Below are 22,068 nucleotides of genomic sequence, written 5' to 3'. Positions count from 1 at the left end.
TATCTTTAGTCTGCGGGCCGTCTCCAGACTTGAGGTGTCAAAGTTGAGACCATTTAGATATAAACATGCATAACTTTAAAACTGCCCAGCTGATTGTCTTCAAACCTAGATTGTTTAGTCAATCTCCTGGAGAATTAAAAATCAAGCCAAGTGTGAAGACCTTACATGGCATACTGGTAACTCACTGTTTGTAAGATTGCATAAGAGTTTCTATTAGATCATTTGACAAACAATCATTTTATAATGGCATAAAATGAGGCCATATTCCAATGTGTAAGCATAAGAGGGCAGCTGTTCCATCTGGAACTCTCAAGTTCCTCATTTCTCCCTCTGGAATGGACTTTGCATATGTAATACCGTGTATAAACATTGCCAGGCATGCCTGATAAGTCATGCCATTATCCATTTAATGCGTGTGGTCACGTCTTTAGTGAGCACAGGCTGGTCACTGATTTCTGAAACTGTAGCCCTTTGAGATGATACAGCACTGCCTTCCTGTCCTGGCGAGGCTTTGGTTGGGGGCACTGCATTCCCATGGTGGCCCAGAGCTCCCCTGACTGTCCTTTCCTCCCATCCAGGCTCTGCTTGGACAATGGCAGAAGAAGATGCCAGCATCAAGACACAGCTCTACAAGCTCACTGCCAGCGTCAGCTTCTCATACGCCTCCACACCCTGGAAAATCTTCCTCCGCAAAGAGGTATGGTCTGTCGCCTGGGGGTTCCCACTGCAAGGATGTGTGCCAGCTGTGGAAGGGAGGGGTATAGTTACCCCCCACAATCTGCAGCCATAGGGAAACCTTGCTTTGCCTTGTGCCTCATCTGTGCTGGAGACAGTACAAAACCAGCTGCCCAGCATGACCCAGTGAGTAGGGAAGGCAGTGAACTGGGAGTCAGGACCCAGATCCCTTGTTCCCAGCTTGCTGTGTGTCCCTGGGAAAATCACTGCCACTTTCTATGCCTCAGTTTCCCCATGTGTGGTTGCCCACCTTTGTAAAGTGTGAGTGATGGAGGAAAAGCCCATATAAGCCACCTATTTCTGTAAGCTGCCTCTTTCTTCTTGGATCCCGGCCATCCCACCTGCCACATAGGGGGTGTTCCACTTTGTAACACAGTGTCTTTGGGAAATAGACCCCTACCAGAGGAGGGAGAGGGCTCTTGCAGAGCTGCAGGCAGGGCATTGGGACAGTCCCAGGTCAGTGTTGGAAACGACAGACAGCTACTGCCTCCTCCCAGCCCTAGCCAACATAGTACCTAGGAGAGCCCACGTGGATTGGCTGATCCTCTGGAGCCCTCTGATTTCCTTAATTATCACGAGCATATTTGGCATCTGAGCACACGCTGACACGGCCAGGCTTCTCCCATTGCTCCACTGCTTTGGTGATGACTCTTTTCTCCTCTAGCTCTCTTCCCCCAGCACTGCTGTCTTTGTCTCCAGTGATAGGACAGCTGGATCACAAAACAGTTCCCACGGGAGAACCTGTTGTTACAAGTCTAACATTGGCAATGTTTTCATTGTGTTGGCTGCAGGTGTTTTACCCCAAAGAAACCTTTAGTCACCCGTATTGCTTGAACCTGCTGTGTGAGCAGGTAAGTATGTGTGTGTATGTCCCATTCCATCCTCTCTGTTCACTAATCTCTCCAACATGCTGCCTCCTTATCTTCATCATTAATGACGTTAGTCCCTCCCCTGTATCTGTCCAAGCCATGTACCTGCTCTCTCCTCCCTGTGTCTCTAGTTGACATGCAGATTCAGAGACTCCACTGGGCTGATGTGTTTGGAGGCTGTCATAAACAGATAGCTAAGGGTTAATGTCTCTTTCACCTGAAGCACCTGACCAGAGGACCAATCAGGAAACCGGATTTTTTCAACTTTGGGTGGAGGGAATTGAGTGTCTGAGTGTCTTTGTCTTTGTTTTCTGGCTGCCTGCCTTCTCTGAGCTTTGGAGAAGTAGCTCTACTTTCTAGTCTTCTGTTTCTAAGTGTAAGGACAAAGAGATCAGATAGTAAGTTCTATGGTTTTCTTTTCTTTGGTATTTGCATGAAAATAAGTGCTGGAGTGCTTTGATTTGTATTCTTTTTGAATAAGGCTGTTTATTCAATATTCTTTTAAGAAATTGCCCTGTATTGTGTCATCTTAATACAGAGAGACTATTTGTATTTTTTCTTTCTTTTTTTATATAAAGCTTTCTTTTAAGACCTGTTGGAGTTTTTCTTTACTGCAGGGAAATTGAGTCTGTACTCACCAGGGAATTGGTGGGAGGAAGAAATCAGGGGAGATCTGTGTGTGTTGAAGTGGCTAGCCTGATTTTGCATTCCCTCTGGGGGAATAGGAAAGTACTTTTTGTTTCCAGGATTGGGAACAGAGAGGGAGATTCACTCTGTTTGGATTCACAGAGCTGGTGTCTGTGTATCTCTCCAGGAGCACCTGGAGGGGGGAAGGGAAAAAGGATTATTTCCCTTTGTTGTGAGACTCAAGGGATTTGGGTCTTGGGGTCCCCAGGGAAGGTTTTTCAGAGGGACCAGAGTGCCCCAAAACACTCTAATTTTTTGGGTGGTGGCAGCAGGTACCAGGTCCAAGCTGGTAACTAAGCTTGGAGGTTTTCATGCTAACCCCCATATTTTGGACGCTAAGGTCCAAATCTGGGACTAAGGTTATTACAGAGGCATCGCCAATGGAATCCCATCTGCTTTGTTCCTTTGCAGATCATGCAAGACACTTACTCAGAGTCCTGCGTCCGGATCTCCAAGGAGGAGAGGCGCAAGATGAAAGACTTATTGGGTAACCAGTGGCTTGGTTCTTCCCCGTGGAGGGGATGCAGAACTCCTAGCAGAAGCTGTCAATGAGCGGGTTACATGGCAGAACCTGGTGTGGGTGATGCTGCAGGGAACAGGAGTTGTACTGGCATTAGGCCTGCAGCATTTGTATCTGCAAAGCACCATGGGAAAATTAACTAATCCTCTTGGTGGCTCTGTGACCCAGAGATGTTTTAGTCCCATTGTATAGATGGGGTAAACTGAGGCACGGAGCAGTGACATAGAGTTGCTCTAGGCTGCATCATGAGTTGGAGGCAGAGACTGATTAGAAGTTTGCCGCTCCTGCCTCCTGGCCCCAGGCTGCATCCACTAACCTCATTGCCTCAATGGGAGTTTTGTTGGATGGAGTGGGCTTTGAGAGGACGAGTCACATGGGTCTGTGCTGAACCACACTGGAGTGTCCTTGTCCCAGTGCCTGCCAAGTCAGCAGGGGCGGCTTGGCTTTGGGGATTGTGCTGGTGGGAAGGGGGCTGCAATGACATGCCGTATGGGCTGGATATTACTTTGAAGAGGGCATGTTCAGACACAGGGGCTTCCTTGGTCAGCAAGAGGCTCCAGCAGGAAGTTAGCTGTGCAGGGAAGAGGCAGGAGAAGTTCTTACTGTGGGGAAGGCCAAGCTCCACTGGCCCAGACAAGGGTGTCCTGATATTCAGGGCCAGCCCCTCCCACCGTGGCTGGGAATAGGGCTGACTGGAGAGACAGGGGCCAGGTGGTCCCATTGTGGTGGCTTTTGGGTAGAGATGGGCTCCAGCCGCAAAATTCACCTCTGGAACCCAATTTCTGAAGGCCTCCAAGTTGGAAGGTGTTAGTAGGGGCCCCTCACTACCTGAGCACAATCAGTATGTGAACTCCTAGCAGAGAGGCTGGGCCATTCCTACCTTCAGTGACGGAGCTCCTGCTTTCTGTTCCTGGCAGCAGAGTTCCAGGTCGGCACAGATGCCACCTCCATTCTAGAGGACGGGATAAAGAAGAGGATTGTGGTGGCTGCTCGGGATAACTGGGCGAACTATTTCTCCCGACTCTTCCCGGTTAAGGTAAGTCTGTGTCTCTCTTCTCCAAACCCCAGATCAGCATTCCGCCCCCTCCACTCCCCCCCCCCCCAAGCTTAGGGATAGTGGGGGAATCAAACTTCAAACACAGGCCCAGCTTAACATGTGCCCCTGGCCCTTTCCTGTATATAACCCTCATTTCCAAACACTCTACACCGTGGGGTATTAAAAACCCAGATTCTGCAGCTCTGGCCCATTTTGCATCCCTTCCCATCCATCTGTCGTATGCTCTCCCTATCCGCGCGCCCTCGTCTGTGTCTTGCTTTCCCTCTCCTGTCTCTTCTCCTTGTCTATCTGTCCACCCCCCTCTGATTCTCTTATCTCCCCACCATGCTCTCCTTGCCTACAAGTCAGTTTCCCCAGCATTCCCCCATCTGTCCCTTGGCCTATTTAGCTCTCACTGACTCCTATCTCTCAGTCTCTGCCTATCTTCTGTGCCCGTTGATTGTCAGACTGGTGTAGAAATATCACCAGAGTGCTGCATTCAGGGGCTGGCAGCACCTTGTCATCTTCACATATGGCAGAAAAGGTCTCCCCAGGTGTATCCTTTCAGGCAGGGCCCATGCTAAATTCTCTGCCAGGGGCCCGTGATCAGGACCCACCTGTGGGAGGATTTTTCTTTCAGGGGGAAAGAGGAAGCGACGTCCAGCTCCTTGGGGTTTCTCACCGGGGAATCCGGCTGCTGAAGATGGCAAAAGCAGCCAGCTTCAGCCCTGAATACCTGAAAATCCTTTGCAGCTACAGGTGAGGGGCTGGGCCCAGAGGTGGGTTCGAGGGGAGCCAGCTGCAGGCCTTGAATTTGCAGGGGGTGGTTCTTGAAGGGCAGGAGGGCAGGTCTGTTGCCTCATTGTTGGGCTGTCAGGCAGTTCTGGCTACGCCATGTTGCGATGGTGACGTGCAGAACATGCTTTGCTGTGTTGGCGTGTGGAGCTCTGCCCCTTGAGCTGGAGACAGACGGATGATGCCAAAGGAGGGTCTCTGTTCAGAAGGGGGTGACAGCTTCCCCGCCTATGCACTGCCATTTGGAGAGTGTCGCTCAGCCCTTCTAGGGTATTTTTTCTGGGCTGGTCTCATCAAGTTTTTAAGGCTGTTTAGTTTCCTTTCAGCCCGTCCCCTCCACCCCACCCCCTCACCTTGTGTTTCGTTTGCAAGGTGAGAATGCCATTGCCAGGCCTGTTCTCCCGGGGGCAGTTGCACAAGGGATTGTGCTGCTAGTGAAACACTGAACAACCCTTCCTGTTGTTGGTTGCCCCGGTGATACGAGTGTTGGGGGCGTCCCTGGCCCCCCACCCCGGTGCTGGTGGCTGGAGCGTGTTCGGCCCTTTTCAGTTTTGCAGACATGCTGTCGGTGGAGCTGAAGGGCAGCAGCAGCCTGGAGTTCTCCCTGAAGAACGAGCAGCTGATCCTGCACTCGGCAAAGGCTCGGCAGGTCAAGGCCATGGTGGAGCTTTTCCTCTGGGAGCTGAAGCAGGTAAGGGAGTGGCTGAGACGCAGCGGTGAGCGTGGGTGGGCCTGGCAGGGCAATGTGCCGTATGAGGACCCGTCAGTCACAGGAACCAGAGACACAGGCAGCAGCCCCCTCACTGTTCGCTTCCCCCACAGGACTCCAACTACGTCATTGCTCTGCGCAGCTACGTCACAGATGACAAGAGCCTTTTGAGCTTCAAAAAGGGCGACCTAATCCAGTTACTGCCCATGCAGGGGCTGGAGCCAGGTGAGAGCATGGATCTGAGCTGGGCAGGGTGGGAATCAACCCGCAATGGCAGTGCCCAGGGACCCACCGTCCCAGACCTGGATCCCATGCAGGGGGTGTTCTGCTATGCAACATGGCGTTGCCGGGAAACAGACCCAGGCAAGAGGAGGCTGTAACCCAGGCACTGGGACTGCCCCTGCCTAACATCAGAGCCAGCAGACCCCCACGTCCTCCTCCCAGCCCCAGCCAACGGGGTGTCAGGGAGATCCTCTAGTGCCCTTCCCAGCATCATCTGCCACCATCTGGAGGGAGCTAAGTGGGTGGGGGCATGCACCGTCCTGGCACAGCATGAGGAGAGCAGTCTAGGACTTAGAGCAGGGGAGGAGAGCTCCCCTCTGTGCCCTCCCGCCCAGCAAATCCCTGCTCTGTGCCTGGTTCCCCATGCGCGTGGCGGAGATTACTCTGGGGGGGCCCTGAGGCTCTCTGCCACCTGGAAAGCCCTCAGAGGTCCTTGCCAGAAGCACAACCCCTCCTTGCTCTTTGCCTGATGTTCCTTGTTAGCAACCTGTCCCTCTCTTCACCCATCTCTGGCAGGCTGGCAGTTCGGCTCCATTGGCGGCCGCTCCGGCCTCTTCCCCTCCAGCATGGTGCAGCTGGCGGCAGCCCCCGATTACTTCAGCACCCACATGAACAGACAGGAGAGGCTCCAGAAGAGCCTGAAAAGAGACCACCTGGAGACGAGTGTTAGCAGGGAGGTGAGGCCTCCGGTGGGGTGGGGGAGACATGGCTGGGCTCTGGAGTGGCTATCAAAGGAAGGTATCCAGAAAGGCGGAGGGAAGAATCTGGGGGAAGGGTCCTGCCAGTGACTGACACCCAGATGGAAGTAGGGATGCACAGGTGAGAGGAAGGATCGTCTAGTGGTTAGGGCACCAGCCTAGGAGTTGGCTCACTTCAGTTCCCTACTCTGCCACAGATTGCCTGTGTGACCTTGGTTGAATTACTTAGTCTCCCTGTGCCTCAGGTTGCTCTCTGAATCATGGGGGTAACAGCACTATCCTGCCTCACAAGGATGTTGAGGATAATGGATTAAAGGCTGTGAGGAGAATAGATGAGTACCTTAGCTAGATCCCATGAGGGGAGAGGGGAAGCCCCACCTGGGGAAGGGAGAGGGTTCTGCAGAGGAGAGCCAGGTGAGCCTCAAGCATGAGACTGGTGGTGGAGAGGCCCTTCCTGAGCTAACATTGGGGGCGGGTCCGGCATCTGTCCCCTCAGAGCTCTGTTCCCAGCCTGGCATCGGAAATCACCAGCTCTGCCTTCTCCTCAGACGCCCACCACTACACCATGGTGGAGTTTGCCATGGCACACTTCCGGGAGGCACAGTCCACGTGAGTAGCCCGGGCCCCTTCTGCCCGTGTGTGTGTATGTGTGTGTGTGTACACATGCAGGCAGCCCCTGCCTGCGCAGAGTGAGCTGTGGGCATCTCTTGTGCCAAACAAATGTCCCCTCTCTCTAGGCTGGGATGGAAGGGGATGAGCGCGGAGAGGAGGAGCCCAGCTGCCTTGGTCGAGCACACCAAGGTGGGTTTCTTTGGGGGTGGGAGGAAGGAGGTGTGAGTCTGCAGCTGGGACTTCAGCCCACGGCCCCCTCCCCCTGCCCCAGACGGGGCGGTGCGTTCATTTGGGGGGTGGGTGGTTTGGAGTTGCGGGCTGGAGCCCCTGGGCCTGCAGGATGCATCGACCATGCTGGGATTTCCTGTGGTGCCTGCACTTCCCAGCAAGGCCAGCGTCTCCCCCGCGCTGGTCCCACTCACCTCAGTGCTCTGGCTCTGCAGGTCCCAATCCAGGAGTCCCTGCTTCAGTACTCGGACAGTGAGATGAATGAGCTGGCTAGGAAGAGCTTCATGAGTAAGTCACTGCCCTGGGGCATAGAGGGGTGGGGCTGCGAGAGCCTGGAGAGGGGCTGATTTAGACAGTCCCAGTGGCCACGCGAAGATGCCTGTTGCTCAGAGGATGGAAGAATAACCTGGTGGGAAGGGACAGCAGAGGCCCTAGGGCACTTCCACCTCTAACAACCATGTGCTCTGTAAAACACATCTGTCTGGTGCTCCGTGTGCTTATGCTGGAGACGAGATTGTGTTCTAGCGTCCAGATCCACATCCCTCCCCCCTGGACCACACCAGGAACCACACACCAGGGCTTCATCAACCCCACCTTCCACCCATCCAGTCCCAGTCTAATGCTGGCTCCTGCCTTGCAGCTTTGATGAGGTTCATGGGAGACCAGCCCACCCTCAAGAACCAGGCTGAGATCGATTACATCTATGAGATTCTTCAGGTTTGTGGTCCTCCTGATGGTAACATGCTGGGGTGCTGAAGAGAATGTGAAGCCAGGAGCTGGGCTCTCCAGGAAACAGGAGTGTGTGTGGGCAGAGATCTGGGAACTGGCCTCCTTAGAGGGAGAGGTGGAACCTGAATCGGGGTTGGTGAGACGGAGAACCCAAGATTTCACCTCCTTGGGCATCTCTCCATAAAGATGATGATGGAACAGTCCATTTCCTGCTGGGCCAGATGGCTGCCAGTCCCAGGAAGGCTCAGAGACCAGTGAATGGGAACCCCCGGGTGGATTTTGGTGAGGCCCTGAGGGTCCCTTGTGTGTGCTTGGGAGATGTCACAGGGGCTGGCTCAGAGGTCTGGCCCCTCTGATGCTGGTCTCCCATGTGCAGCTCTGCAAGGAGAAGGAGAACCTGCGCGATGAGGTTTACTGCCAGGTCATCAAGCAGATCACGCAGAATCCCAAGCTGTGAGTACCGAGGGCTTGTCCATGGCAAGAGATGGGTGTGTGCCCAGAGGGGGCTACCTGGCTGAAGGGAGGGACTGGGAGAACACAGGGAGGGCAACCTCCTGGCTGCATGGTTGTGATGCAAGGGGAGAGCCAGCCTTGCGGCCATAAAGAGTGAGGGTGGGGAAACCCACACTGGCACGAGGTAGGGGTGTGTGTGTGTGTGTGAGAGAGAGAGAGAGATGGGGGGAATGTTAAGAACATAAGAATGGCCATACTGGGTCAGACCAATGGTCCATCTATCTAGCCCCATATCCTGTCTACCGAGAGTGGCCAGTGGCAGGTGCTTCAGAGGGAATGAACCAAATAGGTAAACATCAAGTGATCCATCCCCTGTTGCTCATTCTCAACTTCTGGCAAACAGAGGCTAGGAACACTTCAGAGCATGGTTTTGCATCCCTGCCTATCCTTGCTAATAGCCATTGATGGACTTATCCTCCATTAACTTATCTAGTTCTTTTTTGAACCCTGTTATAGTCTTGGCCTTCTCAGCATCCACTGGCAAGGAGTTCCACAGGTTAACTGTGCACTGTGTGAATACTTCCTTTTGTTTGTTTTAAACCCACTGCTTATTAATTCTGTTTGGTGACCCCTAGTTATTGTGTTGTGAGGAGTAAATACAGTAACACTTCCTTATTTACTTTCTCTACACCTATCATGATTTTATAGACCTCTATCATATCCCTCCTTAGTTGTCTCTTTTCCAAGCTGAAAAGCCCCAGTCTTATTAATCTCTCCTTATATGGAAGCTATTCCTTACCCCCTAGTCATTTTTGTTGCCTTTTCTGAACCTTTTCCAATTCCAATATATCTTTTTTTGCGATGGGGTGACCACATCTGCGCGCAGTATTCCAGATGTGGGCTTACCATGGATTTATAGAGAGGCATTATATTTTCAGCCTATTATTTATCCCTTTCTTAATCATTCCCAACATTCTGTTTGCTTTTTGGCCTGCCACTGCACATTGAATGGATGTTTTCAGAGAACTATCCACAATGACTCCAAGATCTTTCTTGAGTGGTAACAGCTAATTTAGACCCCATCTAGTTGGGATTATGCTTTCCAATGTGCATAACTCTGCATTTATCAACACTGAATATCATCTGCCATTTTGTTGCCCAGTCACCTTAATGTTGATTAAGGAGCAGGGGCAGAGAGTCACTTTTCAACTATTTCATCAGTGAGTGCAATGCAGGAACATAGGACCTGAGATTCTCCTCTCTTATGCTGGTGTAAACCAGGAGTAAATCCCCTGCAGTCCATGAAGTTACCCTGGTGTAAACTTGTTGGGCCCCGCTACAGAGCAGTAATTGCCTGGCATGTGCATTACCATAGGCCGTGCAGTTTATCAGGGCACCTTGTGGATGTCCATAAGCATGCCCAGCTCCCTGCGTGTGCACCCCATCTGCCCATCATGGCTATGACTCTGAAGAAGTTAAACAGTAACTATGGGTTGGGGTTAGTCACTCATGGAACAACACTCTTGTCTGTCTCAGCTGCTGACGTGTATTTGCACTGACAGACAATTTGCCCTGGTGATTTGATGAGTCCCAATTGCCTCTTTATTGAGCTCCCTGATAAGCTGCTGATGGCTCTGAGATGCCCTTGCATTCCTGTGGCTGCTGCAGCGGTTCCAGTTATTGGTGCGCGTTCTTGTGCCTTACCTCTGCCCTTCCTGGGGATAGACACATTTGGCTCTCCTCCAGAGACCGCTGATCGAGGTGAATTGCAGCTTTCACTGCCCCCAGCCATCCCTGTCCTCCTGCAGCGCTGGGTGGTAGGTCAATCGCCAGCACTGGGAGCTCCCTGGGGCAGAGCCTGTCTCTTGGTTCCAAGGTTTTGTCAATGCAGGCTTTGTACTGGGAAAACTGCCAGGTGTGGGGAGAATTTCTACTGAAATAGTTATACGGGTACAAGTCCTACTGCAGATGCAGGTATAAAGGGGGTTAGACCACATCAGCCTATTCCTGATCAGGAAGGGGGTCACGTCTCCTCCTTTACACCGCTATAACTGCATTCACTCTAGGGTGGCTGTACCAGTATAACTCCACTGGTATCCCTGAAGTAGTACGACGTGTGTGTAGACAAGGTCTGTGTGTGCAGGTACAGCGCCCAGCACAACACGGTGCTGATGCCTGAGCGGGGCCCTGGTGTGACTGTGGTGCAGGTCCCTGACATGGATCCAGTTCACCTGGCAGCTGCTGAGTTTCCTTTTTCTGGCTGAAATCATCGAGAAAACAGTCTCATGCTTACTGTTTTCTGTTCTGTTCGGGTTCTTGTACCTTCCTCAGCACTGGGGTCCAGCCACGTGTTAAGCCATGTGACTGACCTCCATCCCAGGTGGTTTGCTCTCTGTCCCTGGGGGGAGAACTGTGTGTGTAGTGAAGGGTTTTGTTTTCACTGTGGGTTTTCTCTCCCTCCATCAATCCCTTCCCCTCCTCTTTCTTCAGCCAGGCATCCATGTTGTTAGACATCCCTGTGCTATCTGAGCAGTGGAGCAGTTTTCAACTGAAGCCCCTTCCTGAAGGACACACCATTTTCTCTCTCTCTCTCTTTCTTTCCCCTTACCCCCCCCATCTCCTGCCAAATCCCGAGATTCACTTAAAACTCGTGAGATTGTAAAGAATAATCCCTGGTGGGTTCCCTCTATCAGCCTCCCAGTGCTGGAGCCTTTATGGGTCAGTTTTGAAGCTTTCTCTCTGCAGCCAGATGGGCTAGACATGTCATTGTATTGTAAATGAAAGATGAGCTCCTCCCTGGATCTCATGGCTCCAGGAGCTGGAGCTTTAAGAAAACACCCAAATATTACAGGAATCATGATAAAATTGTGAATTGGTGATGTTGGTTTTAGTTCTTTTCAACCCCCTCCTCCACCCGAGGGTGTCCCTTCCCCCCCATGTAAGAGTTTCTCCCCCATCCTCCCTCACTACCGTACCTGGCGATCCAGTGTCCTCTGTTTCTCTGTGCCCTGCAGGGAAAGCTGTATCCATGGCTGGCGGCTCCTGAGCCTGCTCACTGGCTTCTTCCTTCCCTCCAACACCTTGATGCCATACGCCACCAAATTCCTGCAGCAAGCCAGCACCGATCCAGCCAGCACCCACCAAGGTACCGGCTGCTTCCCAGCTCCTGCTCTTTGCACCAGTGGTGGGTGGGGTGGGTGGGGTGATCTGGTTAGACCTCCCTCTCCCCAAGAAAGCAGCTGTCCTGGAAGCGCTGGGGAGTTGATGGAGCACGTGGGTTACTGGAGGGCAGTGTTTGAAAAGTATCCCTTAGCACAAAGCAGGCGGCTGCTGGGGGCTCTGCCTGGATGGGTGGGTCTGGACAGATCACTCATTGCCAGGGGCCCAATCCAGTTCCCTTTGAAGTCAGTGTGGCCTGTGATCTGGTTAGATCTGAGGGCCGGTCAGGCTGCTCTGTCACTTGAGCCATCAGCCCGCTGGGTGGAGGGATCTGAGGAGCTTGGGGTGACAGTTTCATAAGAATACAAGGAATAGAGGAGGCAGCTGGTCCTCCCCTCCCTACCCTGCAACCTCCTGTGCCCCAATTGTCCCCTGCCAATCCCAGCAGGTCGCAGAGAGGCCTGCGCTGCCCTGGCTGGATTTCTGTTGGGAAGGGCTTGGGTGTCTCTTTCACTAGAGCAGAGGCCTTGATCTGGGTCTGGTGCCTGGGGACTGACCCGGCTCAGGGGGATTAGCTGCTCAGCCCTTCCTCTTCCTCGGCTTGTATCGTCTCTCCCTTTCCCACAGATCTAGCCAGGACCTGCTATGGCAACCTGCGGAAGATGATCATGTACGGCGGCCGCCGGCACCTGCCCTTCCGCGTGGAGATGGAAGCACTCCTGGTACCTGGCAGGGGGAGGAGCGGGGTGTCTGGGGCACGCAGGGTGGGGGTGGCATGGGGAGGAGGGAGCTGTGGAGGGGGGTTGGGTGCCATGGGACATGAGTGGAGGGTGCTGGGTGTGGGAGGTGAGTGTTTGGGGTGGAGATGGTGCAGCGCAGGGCGGAGTGGGCACTGTGGGGGGTTGTACAGGTTTACTGCCACCTTTCTAGCTGACCCTGTGCTTTCCCTGGGCAGAAGGGGCGTGGCTCCCGCCGGATGGTGATCGTCCTGCCCGGGGCCCTGGAATACACCACCAAAATCAAGACATTCACTGTGAGTTCCCTGCCCCTGGCACCCCCGTTTGGTCCAGGCTCTAGGGCACTGGGGAGATGGGCAGCGTTACACAGCCACGTGAGTGAGCCCCGCCTAGTGCTCCCGGGGAGAGCTGAGCCAGGAGATGATTCCAGCCCTGGGACTTGGTTGGCTCCTCGCTGTGTCGTCTGGCACTGGCTCCCTCCTGAGACATGACAGCACCAGCACAACTCACAAGTGTCTGCCCCATGCTAGGAGCGCCCCCGGGGTCCTGTGCCCCCCCATGCCAGGAGCAGCCCCGGGGTCCTGCGCCCCCCCATGCCCGGAGGGCCCCCGGGGCCCTGCATCCCCCCATGCCAGGAGCCCCCCCGGGGCCCTGCATCCCCCCATGCCAGGAGCACCCCCAGGGCCCTGCGTCCCCCGTGCTGGGAGTGCTGGGTGGCCAGGAGTGCTGGGCGGCCCCCTTGGGGCCCTGCGTCCCCCCTGTGCCGGGAGTGCTGGGTGGCCCTAAGTCCCCCCATGCCGGGAGTGCTGGGCGGCCCTGCGCCCCCTCGTGCTGGGAGTGCTGGGTGGCCTTGCGGCCCCCCCCCCCCGCCCCTGTGCTGGGAGTGCTGGGCAGCCAGGAGTGCTGGGCGGCCCCCTTGGGGCCCTGTGTTCACCCCATGCCGGGAGTGCTGGGCGGCCCCTTGGGGCCCTGCGGCCGTCTCATGCCGGGAGTGCTGGACGGCCCCCTTGGGGCCCTGCGGCCGTCTCATGCCGGGAGTGCTGGACGGCCCCCTTGGGGCCCTGCGGCCGTCTCATGCCGGGAGTGCTGGGCGGCCCCCTTGGGGCCCTGCAGCCGTCTCGTGCCGGGAGTGCTGGGCGGCCCCCTTGGGGCCCTGCGGCTGTCTCGTGCCGGGAGTGCTGGGCGGCCCCCTTGGGGCCCTGCGGCCGTCTCATGCCGGGAGTGCTGGATGGCCCCCTTGGGGCCCTGCGGCTGTCTCGTGCCGGGAGTGCTGGGCGGCCCCCTTGGGGCCCTGCAGCCGTCTCGTGCCGGGAGTGCTGGACAGGTCTTGGGACCTCTGCGGGGAGGCCCCTCAGCCATGTGTCTGCACAGTGGCTTGTTAGCAGAGAACTGTCATTACCTTCCCCTCCAGAACTGCGGGGACAGGGGAACCCCATCCTCATTCGGCTGGGTTTGGCTTGTAAGTTACCTGGCTGCTCCCAGAGCCCTGCCCAGGGCAAAGGTGCTTTGAGCTTTCTGGGCGCAGTGGAATTGAATCGGAATCATCCCCTGTGAATCAGTGCCAGGGCTTTTCAAGGGTTGATTCACTGAACAAGCAAACGTTCCCAGCTGCTGCCCCTTTGGGGTAGGGATAGAGAAACCACCAGCCCCAGAGGCTGGCTGTCATGTCTGTGCCCAGACCCTGTCTTTGGGTTCTGCTCTGTTGCTCTCCACTCCCTGTCATGCCCGCCCTGTAGCAGGAAGTGAGGCCAGCAGCATCTGCTCGCCGTTTGGAAGGGGTGTTTGCCTGGTCCCAAGGGTAAAAACCGCCCATCTCCCTCCCTGGCTGCAGGTGGCTGCGGAAGTGGTGCAGGAGATCTGTGAGCAGATGGGGATCAACGAGCAGGAGGAGATCCAGGAGTTCGCTCTCTTCGCCAGCAAGAACGACGGCAAGTAAAGGGACAGTGTTTAGAGTCAGATCCCTGGGGTAGAGTCAGATTCCTGCAGAGTTACCTGATGTGGGGCTTGGGCTCAGCTGGGAACCTCTCTGACCTCTCTCCCTCCCACAGGGCTCCAGACCTGCAGGTTGCTGAAATCAGCTGGGGTAGGGCAGAGTGAGCCAGGCCAGCCCGCCCTAGAGGCAGCTCTGAGGTGCATTGTGAGGAGGGGGCATGGCCTGGCCTCTTCCCCCTTCCCTTTGTGGGTGCTTCCCCCAGGGCTGCTAGCAGGGAGCAGTCTCTGAGCTTCAGATAACACAGGGCTGGACCTGTGCCTGGCCCGTCCGCTCCTCCTCCCCACGTGCTGGTGTTGGAACCTGTTGTGATGCTGCTGCACACGAGGTTGCACCTGTTAGCGTTTGCTGCAAGTGGCCGCTTTCTAAATGCACTGTCTCCAGCATCATGGCTGCTGCTTCCCTTCCCCCAGGAGAGCTGGGGAAGTTCCCTTAACTGATGGCGCCTTCCTGCTTGGGGTTCCCTGGTTTATGACACCTACCCCCAAGGGCTGGGGGACTCTTGTCCAGCAGTCTGTGTTGCTTGCTCCTAAAGCTGGTCCTCCCCTTGAATGACTGGTGGCTAGTGCTGTTTGATGCTGGGGGGTCTGTGTGGGGGTGAAGAGGCCCCCTGGTGGGAAGAGCAGGTGGCTGGGGTCACTTGCTCTCCTGGAGTTGCTCTGAGGTGGTGACAGGACTGTTCATGTACAGGGAAGGTGGTGAGGCCGGTGCGCCAGTACGAATACATCCATGACTACCTGCTGGAGGACAGCTCTGTGATCCTGGATTTACGCCGGCTCTCCTGGAAGACACCCCTGCACTTCGAGAACGAGATTTATATCAGCGTTCACTACAGCCAGGTAACTTCCGGAGTCAGGACCATCCACACGAGCCCCCTGCGGCCCACCAGCCACGGAGCAGAGTCCAGGGGCACTGTGCATTCAGCTAAGGGGCTTCTCCAAAGAGCAAACCCCATGCTGCAAACTCCCCCGAGGGTCTCACACAGGTACCATCCATGCAGCCCAGTATCCCATTTCCAGGAGTGGCCAATAGCTAATGCTTGATCCAAAGATGGCAGCCCCCGTGTCCTCCCAGGCAGCAAAGCAGTGGGGGAGGCAGCCAGCTTCTGGACTGAAGCATGAGATCTAGGTTGGTTTTTGTTTCAGTTTGTGTGGCTGCTACTATTCTTAATGCTCCCATCACTGTCTGATCCTCCTTGGTGCCTGTCCCCTCTCTCACATCTCCCCCTGGGGAAGAGCCCAGTACTCACCCCAGCCCTGTGCGTGGGGCAGCCACCTTTACAGGCTGTCAGGATGCCGTTTGCAGCTGTATTGGCTAAATCCAGTGTCTAGGTATCAGTGAGCAGACACCTCCTGCTTCCTCCTCCTTCACTTCCCCTGCTTGGAGAAAGCTGTGCCAGAGATCCCCGTCCCATTTGAGTGGCTCACGTGCAGCGCCATGGGGTCTATGAAGCAGTGTGCAAAGAAGAGGCTAAAGGGTGCAGTGGAGGTAGCTAGGTGTGAATGACAGGGAGCCCAAAGGTCGATCATGGGGTCTGTATGGTCCCCAGAACACACCCCTCTAGTGAGCTGCTGGTGCCTTTTGGCTGAGTCACCAAGAGGGGCCCTCACTCTGCTGTCCTGGGCCCAGGCTGGAGCTTGTGGCTTGGCATCCAGTTAGAGCTGGGCTCTGAGGATAAGCAGAGCTCTTTGTATTGGGTTCCTGCTGTCTGTGGCTATTTGCATCTGCCAGAATGGGGCTGGGAGCTAGGCATCTGCTCTAGTGCTCTCTCAGTGGAACTCCCTGCAGTGCAGATTCCAGGCCTGTGCCGTGGGAGGCCATCCAGGCCAGTTCTTAGCAGCTGGCAAGCTTCCCCTGTGCTGTGGTTGCTCTCAGGTGCAGCAGGATTACCTGAAAGGGAAGCTCTTGCTGAACTACAACAGTGAACTGGAGAAGCAGGTGGGCACCATGGCCCTTTTCCAACACTGGGCCAGAGGACTGGGCTCCCCACCATCCAAGTAAGTCTGTCTCTGTGGGGTTTCCAGAGGAACCCAGGGGTGGCCAGCCGGGACCCAAGCAGTGTTCTTAGGTAGTCCAGAGTCCTGTCTTGATGCTTCAAAGCAAGATGCAAGAAACCCTGCAGTGAATAATTATGGAATAACCTGGCTGTATGGGAAGTTCCTTCCTGACCCCAGGCACTTGGTGGCTGGCTCACGCTTGGAAGCATGAGGGTTTACATCCCTCTTACACTCTTAACCGACCTGTGAATAGTCTCACTAATAGCCACGTAACATCTTTAAAAAAAAAAATTCTACTAAGCTCTTATCACTGGTACTTTGTGGCAGAAAGTCCTGCAAGGTTACAATGACTTGAGTACGACGGGTTTCCTCTGATCTGGTTTAAACTCGTTGCCTTTCAATTTTATTGAATGTTCCCTTGTTCTCTCTCATTAGGGCGAAATTTTCACTAACATTAGGCACCATATTTAGGCATCTAATAAATATGGATGAAGGTTGCCTAAAGGAGGCTGCAGGGGACAAAGGGCACAGAGACAAAGATTCCCTCTACCAGCTGTGAGCTTCATTTACAGGCTCCCTTACAGTGTCCTTGGACCCTGTGTAGAATGGAGTGGTGTTGGCAGAGGTGGAAGCATCTTTGAAATTCCCATGAGCCAGCGCTGGTGGAGATGAACCATCCTGGCTCTGGGGTACTAGGTGGTCTGGAATGTCTGCTTGAGGGGGAAGCCGTAAAGGCCCTCCAGTAAGCCAGGAGGGGGGTGAGGTGTAAAGTGCTATTGGGGTTTAGGGGGCAGGTGGCCTCAGAGCCCCCACTGGCTAGCTATAAAACACCATATAGTTCTATTGCAATGCTGCAACCTTCATTCAAATAGTACTAGTTGTCTTTGGGAAGTAAATTATTTCACGGGGCATCGGCTTGCCCTTCACTGGTGTGTATGTTTCTTTCCTGCTGAAGTTGGATGTCCCCGTTGTTTCATCTGTGTCTAACTCAAGCATAACTTAGTTCACCTACCCCATCCCTGCCCCTAGAAACTGCTCTCATGTCCTCTTGATGCCTTCAACTAGTCCTGGGTGCTTCTTCTCTACTAACCCCGCATGGAAGTGAGTTAAGGCATGTCCAAGTGAACACTTACCGCCCAGCACACCGGAGAGCAACTGTACAGCACTGCAGCCAGCCGCGCACTAATGGCATATGTGGAGCCTGCTGATGCACACTCCCTGTTCCCTAGTGCTCGGCCCCCTCAGCTTGCCATGCAGTAACTGTTCGTGCAGGCATGTCCTTATGTTCTCTGCTTGTCTGGTTAGTCAGGAGTTGATGGACTATGCCCCAATGCCTGTGCTCCAGCTCATCAACCCACAGGCTCTCCAAAGCCAAGTCAACTGGCTGATGGAAACCATGAAGCCACTCGGACAGCAGGAGGCAAAAATCCAGTTTGTAGGTGAGGCAACTGTGGACAGGGGCCCCTGGGAGAGGAAAGGGAAGAGCCCCTAGCACTGCTCGATGCCTGGGCTCAGTGGATGCCACTTTTGCGCTGGCTTTGTGTTTGCCACCAGGTGCTATTTGCAAAGTTGGCAATGATCCTTAAAGCCTTGACAAGCCCAGGACCAGGGAACCTGAGCTCACCCTGGGGCTAGGGCATTTGGCATAGAGGGTCCCCACCTGTGGCCTTGGTGCTCCTTGGAGGCCTGCCAGGGCCCATGCAAAACCCTTAAGAGCTTTTCATGGGGTTCTGGTTCTGTGTGTATTCCCTGTTCTTGAAAGGACAGAGCATGAATAAAGCCAGCGTGTGGCTGCAGTGAGGGGACAGGGAGTTGCCATTATCACTGCTTGATTTGCAAACAAGCGCTTGGGTGGGTGCAGCGTTTAGCGCTGTCTCATGTAGTGTTCTGCAGATTTTGGATATAGGCATTAGTACAGTCTCCCTTCCCGCAGAGCATGTGATCCAGCTGCCCCTCTTCGGCTACAACGCGTACCCCGTGGAACGGTGCAGCGAGCCCAGGATTCCTCTACCCTGCGTCCTTGGAGTGAATAGGGACCAGATCGTCATTGTGGCCAGTAGGTCCCAGGTATGCTGCCTAGAGCGCCGGGATCAGTATCTCACTACCTTGGCCCACTCGTGCACTGGCTTTGTACGAACTTTCTCGCATAAGTCAGAGTCCACGGCTGTGGACTTTGTCCACTCCCTGCCTCCCCGTACAGAGCGAGCGTGGAGGTAAGCTGGCCCCAGAACCCACCCAGGACTCTGGCTCGGTGTTTTTTCCATGACGTGTCCTATAGCCCTGCACTGGCTTAGAAGAGGCTCGAAGGCTGAGCTCTTCTTTCTTAACATTCTGTATTTACATGATTGTGGTGAAAGCCTGCACTAGAGGTGGGGTGCTGAGGGAACTTGGCTCCTGAGTCCTCGTGTCCTGCACTGGAGCAGCCCCTCTGATAGCAGTTTCTCTCTCTGGGCACAGGAGCTCTGCTGCCGCATCCCGCTGAAGGAGGTGCAGAGGATGCGAACCTTGCGGCCTTTGGACGACTCTGGGGTGCCGGGTCTGGAAGTGAACTATGGCTCTGTGGACAATCCTCAGACCATGTGGTTTGAACTGCACCAGGTAAAGAGAGCCCTGAGCACTGCCTGCTACTGGCCATGTAATGAATGTAGTTATTGGGACGATATTTAATCCTGTCTCAGTTGGTTTCTCCAGCCAACTGGTGCCCACACTTTGTCCAACTGAGGCTGACAGCTCTAGAGCCTTCCCCTAGCTCAGCGATAGGGGCTCTGAACTACAGTTCCCAGCATCCACTGCTCCCTCTTCAGCCAAACAGCATTGTGGGTATTGTGCTGGGAACTGTACTCAACTAGGCATCCCTGTGTGGTAGAGGATGGCAGGCTAGAGCCACTCCACAGCCCATTATGGGTCATGTCCCATCCAAACTTGCCTGTTTCATTTAAAGATGAAAAATCTTTCCTCATCCTGTACGCTGGTTGTGATCCTCCGAGGTTCCCAGAACACAGCAGCACCTTCCCTAGCACTACCTGCTGCGGCTGCATCGCTCTCACATTTGATAGGAGAGCTCGCAGGATTTTTGCTGGGCAGGACCAGCATTCAGGCTCCTGCAGTAGGTGCAGCGTGAGACACTGGGCCCTAGTTGGGGGAGGAAGTGGCAGGTGCTAAAGCCTTGAGCAGGAAAACTGCCTTGAAATTAGTGATGGCTTTTCCTTGTGTAAGGAACAGGCTCAGGCCTGAAGCTGGCTCTCTGCTTAATAAATTGTATTAGGATAAAAAGGAGAAGTTGGTTTAGTGCAGGGGGTATAATACCAGCAGTAGGCTCTGGGGCTGCCAAACCTTGATGGGCTCGTCTACACGGGGATGGTAGGGATGCCTATGCCAGAGCCGCTCTCACACTAGTGTGCTACAGACAGACATGTAGCTGAGGCAGTGCCAGCAGCTAACCGCCCTGAGTACATCTCTACAGTTTCAGGCAGGAATGAACTCTGGGCAGCTGGCCTGTGGAGTCACTGCAGCTACCCTTCTAGTTTTAGCACCAAACCAGCTAGCGAGGGTTTGTCTGCCTGACCTGGCACTTACCCCCTACAGCACCAGCACAGACGTCGCCTCAGTGCAGAGTGAGGGCATGAACCGTCTGTGTGTGGATACTTCCACTCCATAGCCTGAGCACCTTTGTGTGCTTTAACTCAGCACACTGACGTGTATCCACATGGGGGGATAGTGCAGGGTTGCTGAGTGCCCCAGCTACTCGGCTCCCCCCAGACAAGCCTGAAGTTTCACTTTGGAAGGCTAGAATTATGACCCCACATTCAGCTCCCAGCCTTGTAGGGAGTCGGTGAATGCTCCTCTTCTTGCAGCAGCACAGAACAGTCATTCCCGCCCTCCCCCCAGTTATAGTGGAATAAACAAATCCCCTAAGATTTATAGCCAGCAACCAGGGTTTAAGCCTTTCCCTTGGCACCTGGGTTACATGCTGGTTGTGCAGTATTGGGCAAGATCTTTAAAAGAAAAAGCACAGGTAGCAATATGATCTTACCCAAGGGAAGTGGCATTGCAGGGGGCCCCTGGAAAAGGTTAAAATGGTTCCACCTTAAAAAAAAAAAAAAAAAAAAAAAAAAAGCAGCAGCTGCTTTGCCAAGAGAAGGCCTGGGGTTTAAGCCCAGCCCTGCTGGTTTAGCAGAGGCAGGTGGCTGGATGTAGCCTCTCTTAGTGCAAAGGAGAGGTGAGGAAGGGGAGGGGCTGCGGTGGTCAGGGAATTACTTCTACTGGGTTGTAATCATTACAGGCCAAGGAACTGTACCACACAATCACAGTCATCATGGAGGAAAGGGAGTCTCAGCCCTAGAGAGCTAAGCTGGAAAATGGCGAAGCAGAACAGGGCTGTCCTCAGCTTGGACAGCTGATCAAGCACTCCTCACACTGGCCTGTGGCAGGGCTAGTCCCATTCACCATCCTGCTCTCCAGCCGCCTTGTTCTAGCAGCACACTCCCTTCTCCTGCTTTCCCAGGCTGCCACTCCCTTGCCAGCCTGTCGTCCAAGCTGTTCGGTCACCTTACTTCTACACCACCACGTGCCAGAACCTGGACCTCCGCCGTAGTGCTACTCCTCATCCCCTCCCACCCCAGGCTTGGTTCGCACGTCACTCCCATTCAGAGTCCTTTGGAGTTGTGTGGTCTCCGCAGCCAGAGCAGAGCCGGCAATGGAACAAGGCCCTGGTCTTTCACAAGCTGCTACAAGCAAGTGAGGAGGAGCAGACCGGGGACTTCAAGGTACAGCACTGCAGTCCTTTTTTGCACTAACAACAAACTCACACATGGCAGCAGCAGGGGTGTCTGGTACTTGTATCTTTTTCTTGGTGATGCGAAATCTCTGACAACTCCATCTACTGGCATTAAATTCCTGAGAGCGGCCTCTTTGTGGCAACTCTTTGACATTATCACAGAGCTGGTCAGTGAGTGTCAATATGCAGTTATGACGTGTGTCAAGGCAGACACTGAGCTGCAATGGTAAGACTGTTGACGGCTACTCGATTTCTTACACTATGCAGATGGCCAGTATGTTTCTTTTTCTTTCTAAGCTGAAGAACTCAGTCTGACTGTACAGCTGTATATTTAAATGTCTGATTGCCCAGCGAACTAAGATACAAATTGCCCTCCTCAACAGAGGGGGGGAAAATCAGAATGTAAAAATAAATCCTTACTTTATTTTATTACTATCCATCTCCAGCTGGGGGAGAGGTGTTTGTGCTTCTGTGGGGAAAAAAAATCAATGAAATATTTAATAACCAATAAATTATTAAAGTCTTGGTTCCTTGCAATTTTTGGAGCTATGAAAATAAAACTGTTGGCTTCCATGTGCACTAGGCAAAGAGGCTGTTCTGTCAGTGGGGGGCTCAGGGGCACTTTTGGGGGCATTTGAAAAGCATGAGCAGGTTGGGAATGAACATGGCCCCTTGGACCAGCTGTTGAAAGCCAGCCTTGATGCTCAGTGCATGAACATTGGCCACCCACTAGGAATTCACTGGGGATAATGTGATGTGAGTTGGCAAAGGCAGCAGTTCCTGGTAGCCAAGTGTCCATATTGTAACTAACGCCAACGACTACAGGGGCACGGAGACAAAAAGGTCTTCCTTGCTGCTACTGTCTCTCAGTTTGAACCATGAATGAATCTTGCACTCTAGCAGCCCATGCTCCAGCTGCCCCATGGCTGACTTTTCCAGGGGCATGACAACCTCTTGCAGGGGGGAAGGAAGAAAGGGAGCCTCAGCTGGAGAGTGCTATAGTGCAGTGTCAAAGTGCACATTCAGTCCCCAGCAGCCCACGTGCTAAGAGGGTT

At 54.1% G+C, this 22,068-nt stretch overlaps 1 protein-coding gene across 1 annotated transcript in view; it reads left to right on the top strand.

Annotated features, from left to right (window-relative positions):
• MYO15B (myosin XVB) overlaps positions 1-22,068 on the top strand; it is an 84,545-nt gene extending 62,477 nt beyond the window's left edge. The window contains exons 43-65 of the mRNA XM_050920582.1: positions 579-697; positions 1,527-1,586; positions 2,703-2,778; positions 3,729-3,847; positions 4,488-4,606; positions 5,192-5,333; positions 5,465-5,576; positions 6,150-6,310; positions 6,828-6,940; positions 7,069-7,132; positions 7,387-7,459; positions 7,812-7,888; positions 8,277-8,353; positions 11,368-11,498; positions 12,140-12,234; positions 12,468-12,545; positions 14,081-14,177; positions 14,930-15,078; positions 16,115-16,236; positions 17,542-17,675; positions 18,170-18,303; positions 18,694-18,834; positions 20,519-22,068. Coding sequence (XP_050776539.1) covers positions 579-697; positions 1,527-1,586; positions 2,703-2,778; positions 3,729-3,847; positions 4,488-4,606; positions 5,192-5,333; positions 5,465-5,576; positions 6,150-6,310; positions 6,828-6,940; positions 7,069-7,132; positions 7,387-7,459; positions 7,812-7,888; positions 8,277-8,353; positions 11,368-11,498; positions 12,140-12,234; positions 12,468-12,545; positions 14,081-14,177; positions 14,930-15,078; positions 16,115-16,236; positions 17,542-17,675; positions 18,170-18,303; positions 18,694-18,834; positions 20,519-20,578 — 2,453 coding nt within the window. The 3' untranslated portion in view covers positions 20,579-22,068. The remainder of the gene's footprint in view (positions 1-578; positions 698-1,526; positions 1,587-2,702; positions 2,779-3,728; positions 3,848-4,487; positions 4,607-5,191; positions 5,334-5,464; positions 5,577-6,149; positions 6,311-6,827; positions 6,941-7,068; positions 7,133-7,386; positions 7,460-7,811; positions 7,889-8,276; positions 8,354-11,367; positions 11,499-12,139; positions 12,235-12,467; positions 12,546-14,080; positions 14,178-14,929; positions 15,079-16,114; positions 16,237-17,541; positions 17,676-18,169; positions 18,304-18,693; positions 18,835-20,518) is intronic.

The sequence above is a fragment of the Gopherus flavomarginatus genome, chromosome 12 (assembly GCF_025201925.1).
Source record: "Gopherus flavomarginatus isolate rGopFla2 chromosome 12, rGopFla2.mat.asm, whole genome shotgun sequence".
Lineage (NCBI taxonomy): Eukaryota > Metazoa > Chordata > Testudines > Testudinidae > Gopherus > Gopherus flavomarginatus.
Note: the sequence above shows the minus strand (reverse complement) of the source record. Positions and strands in the feature narration are given on the sequence as shown.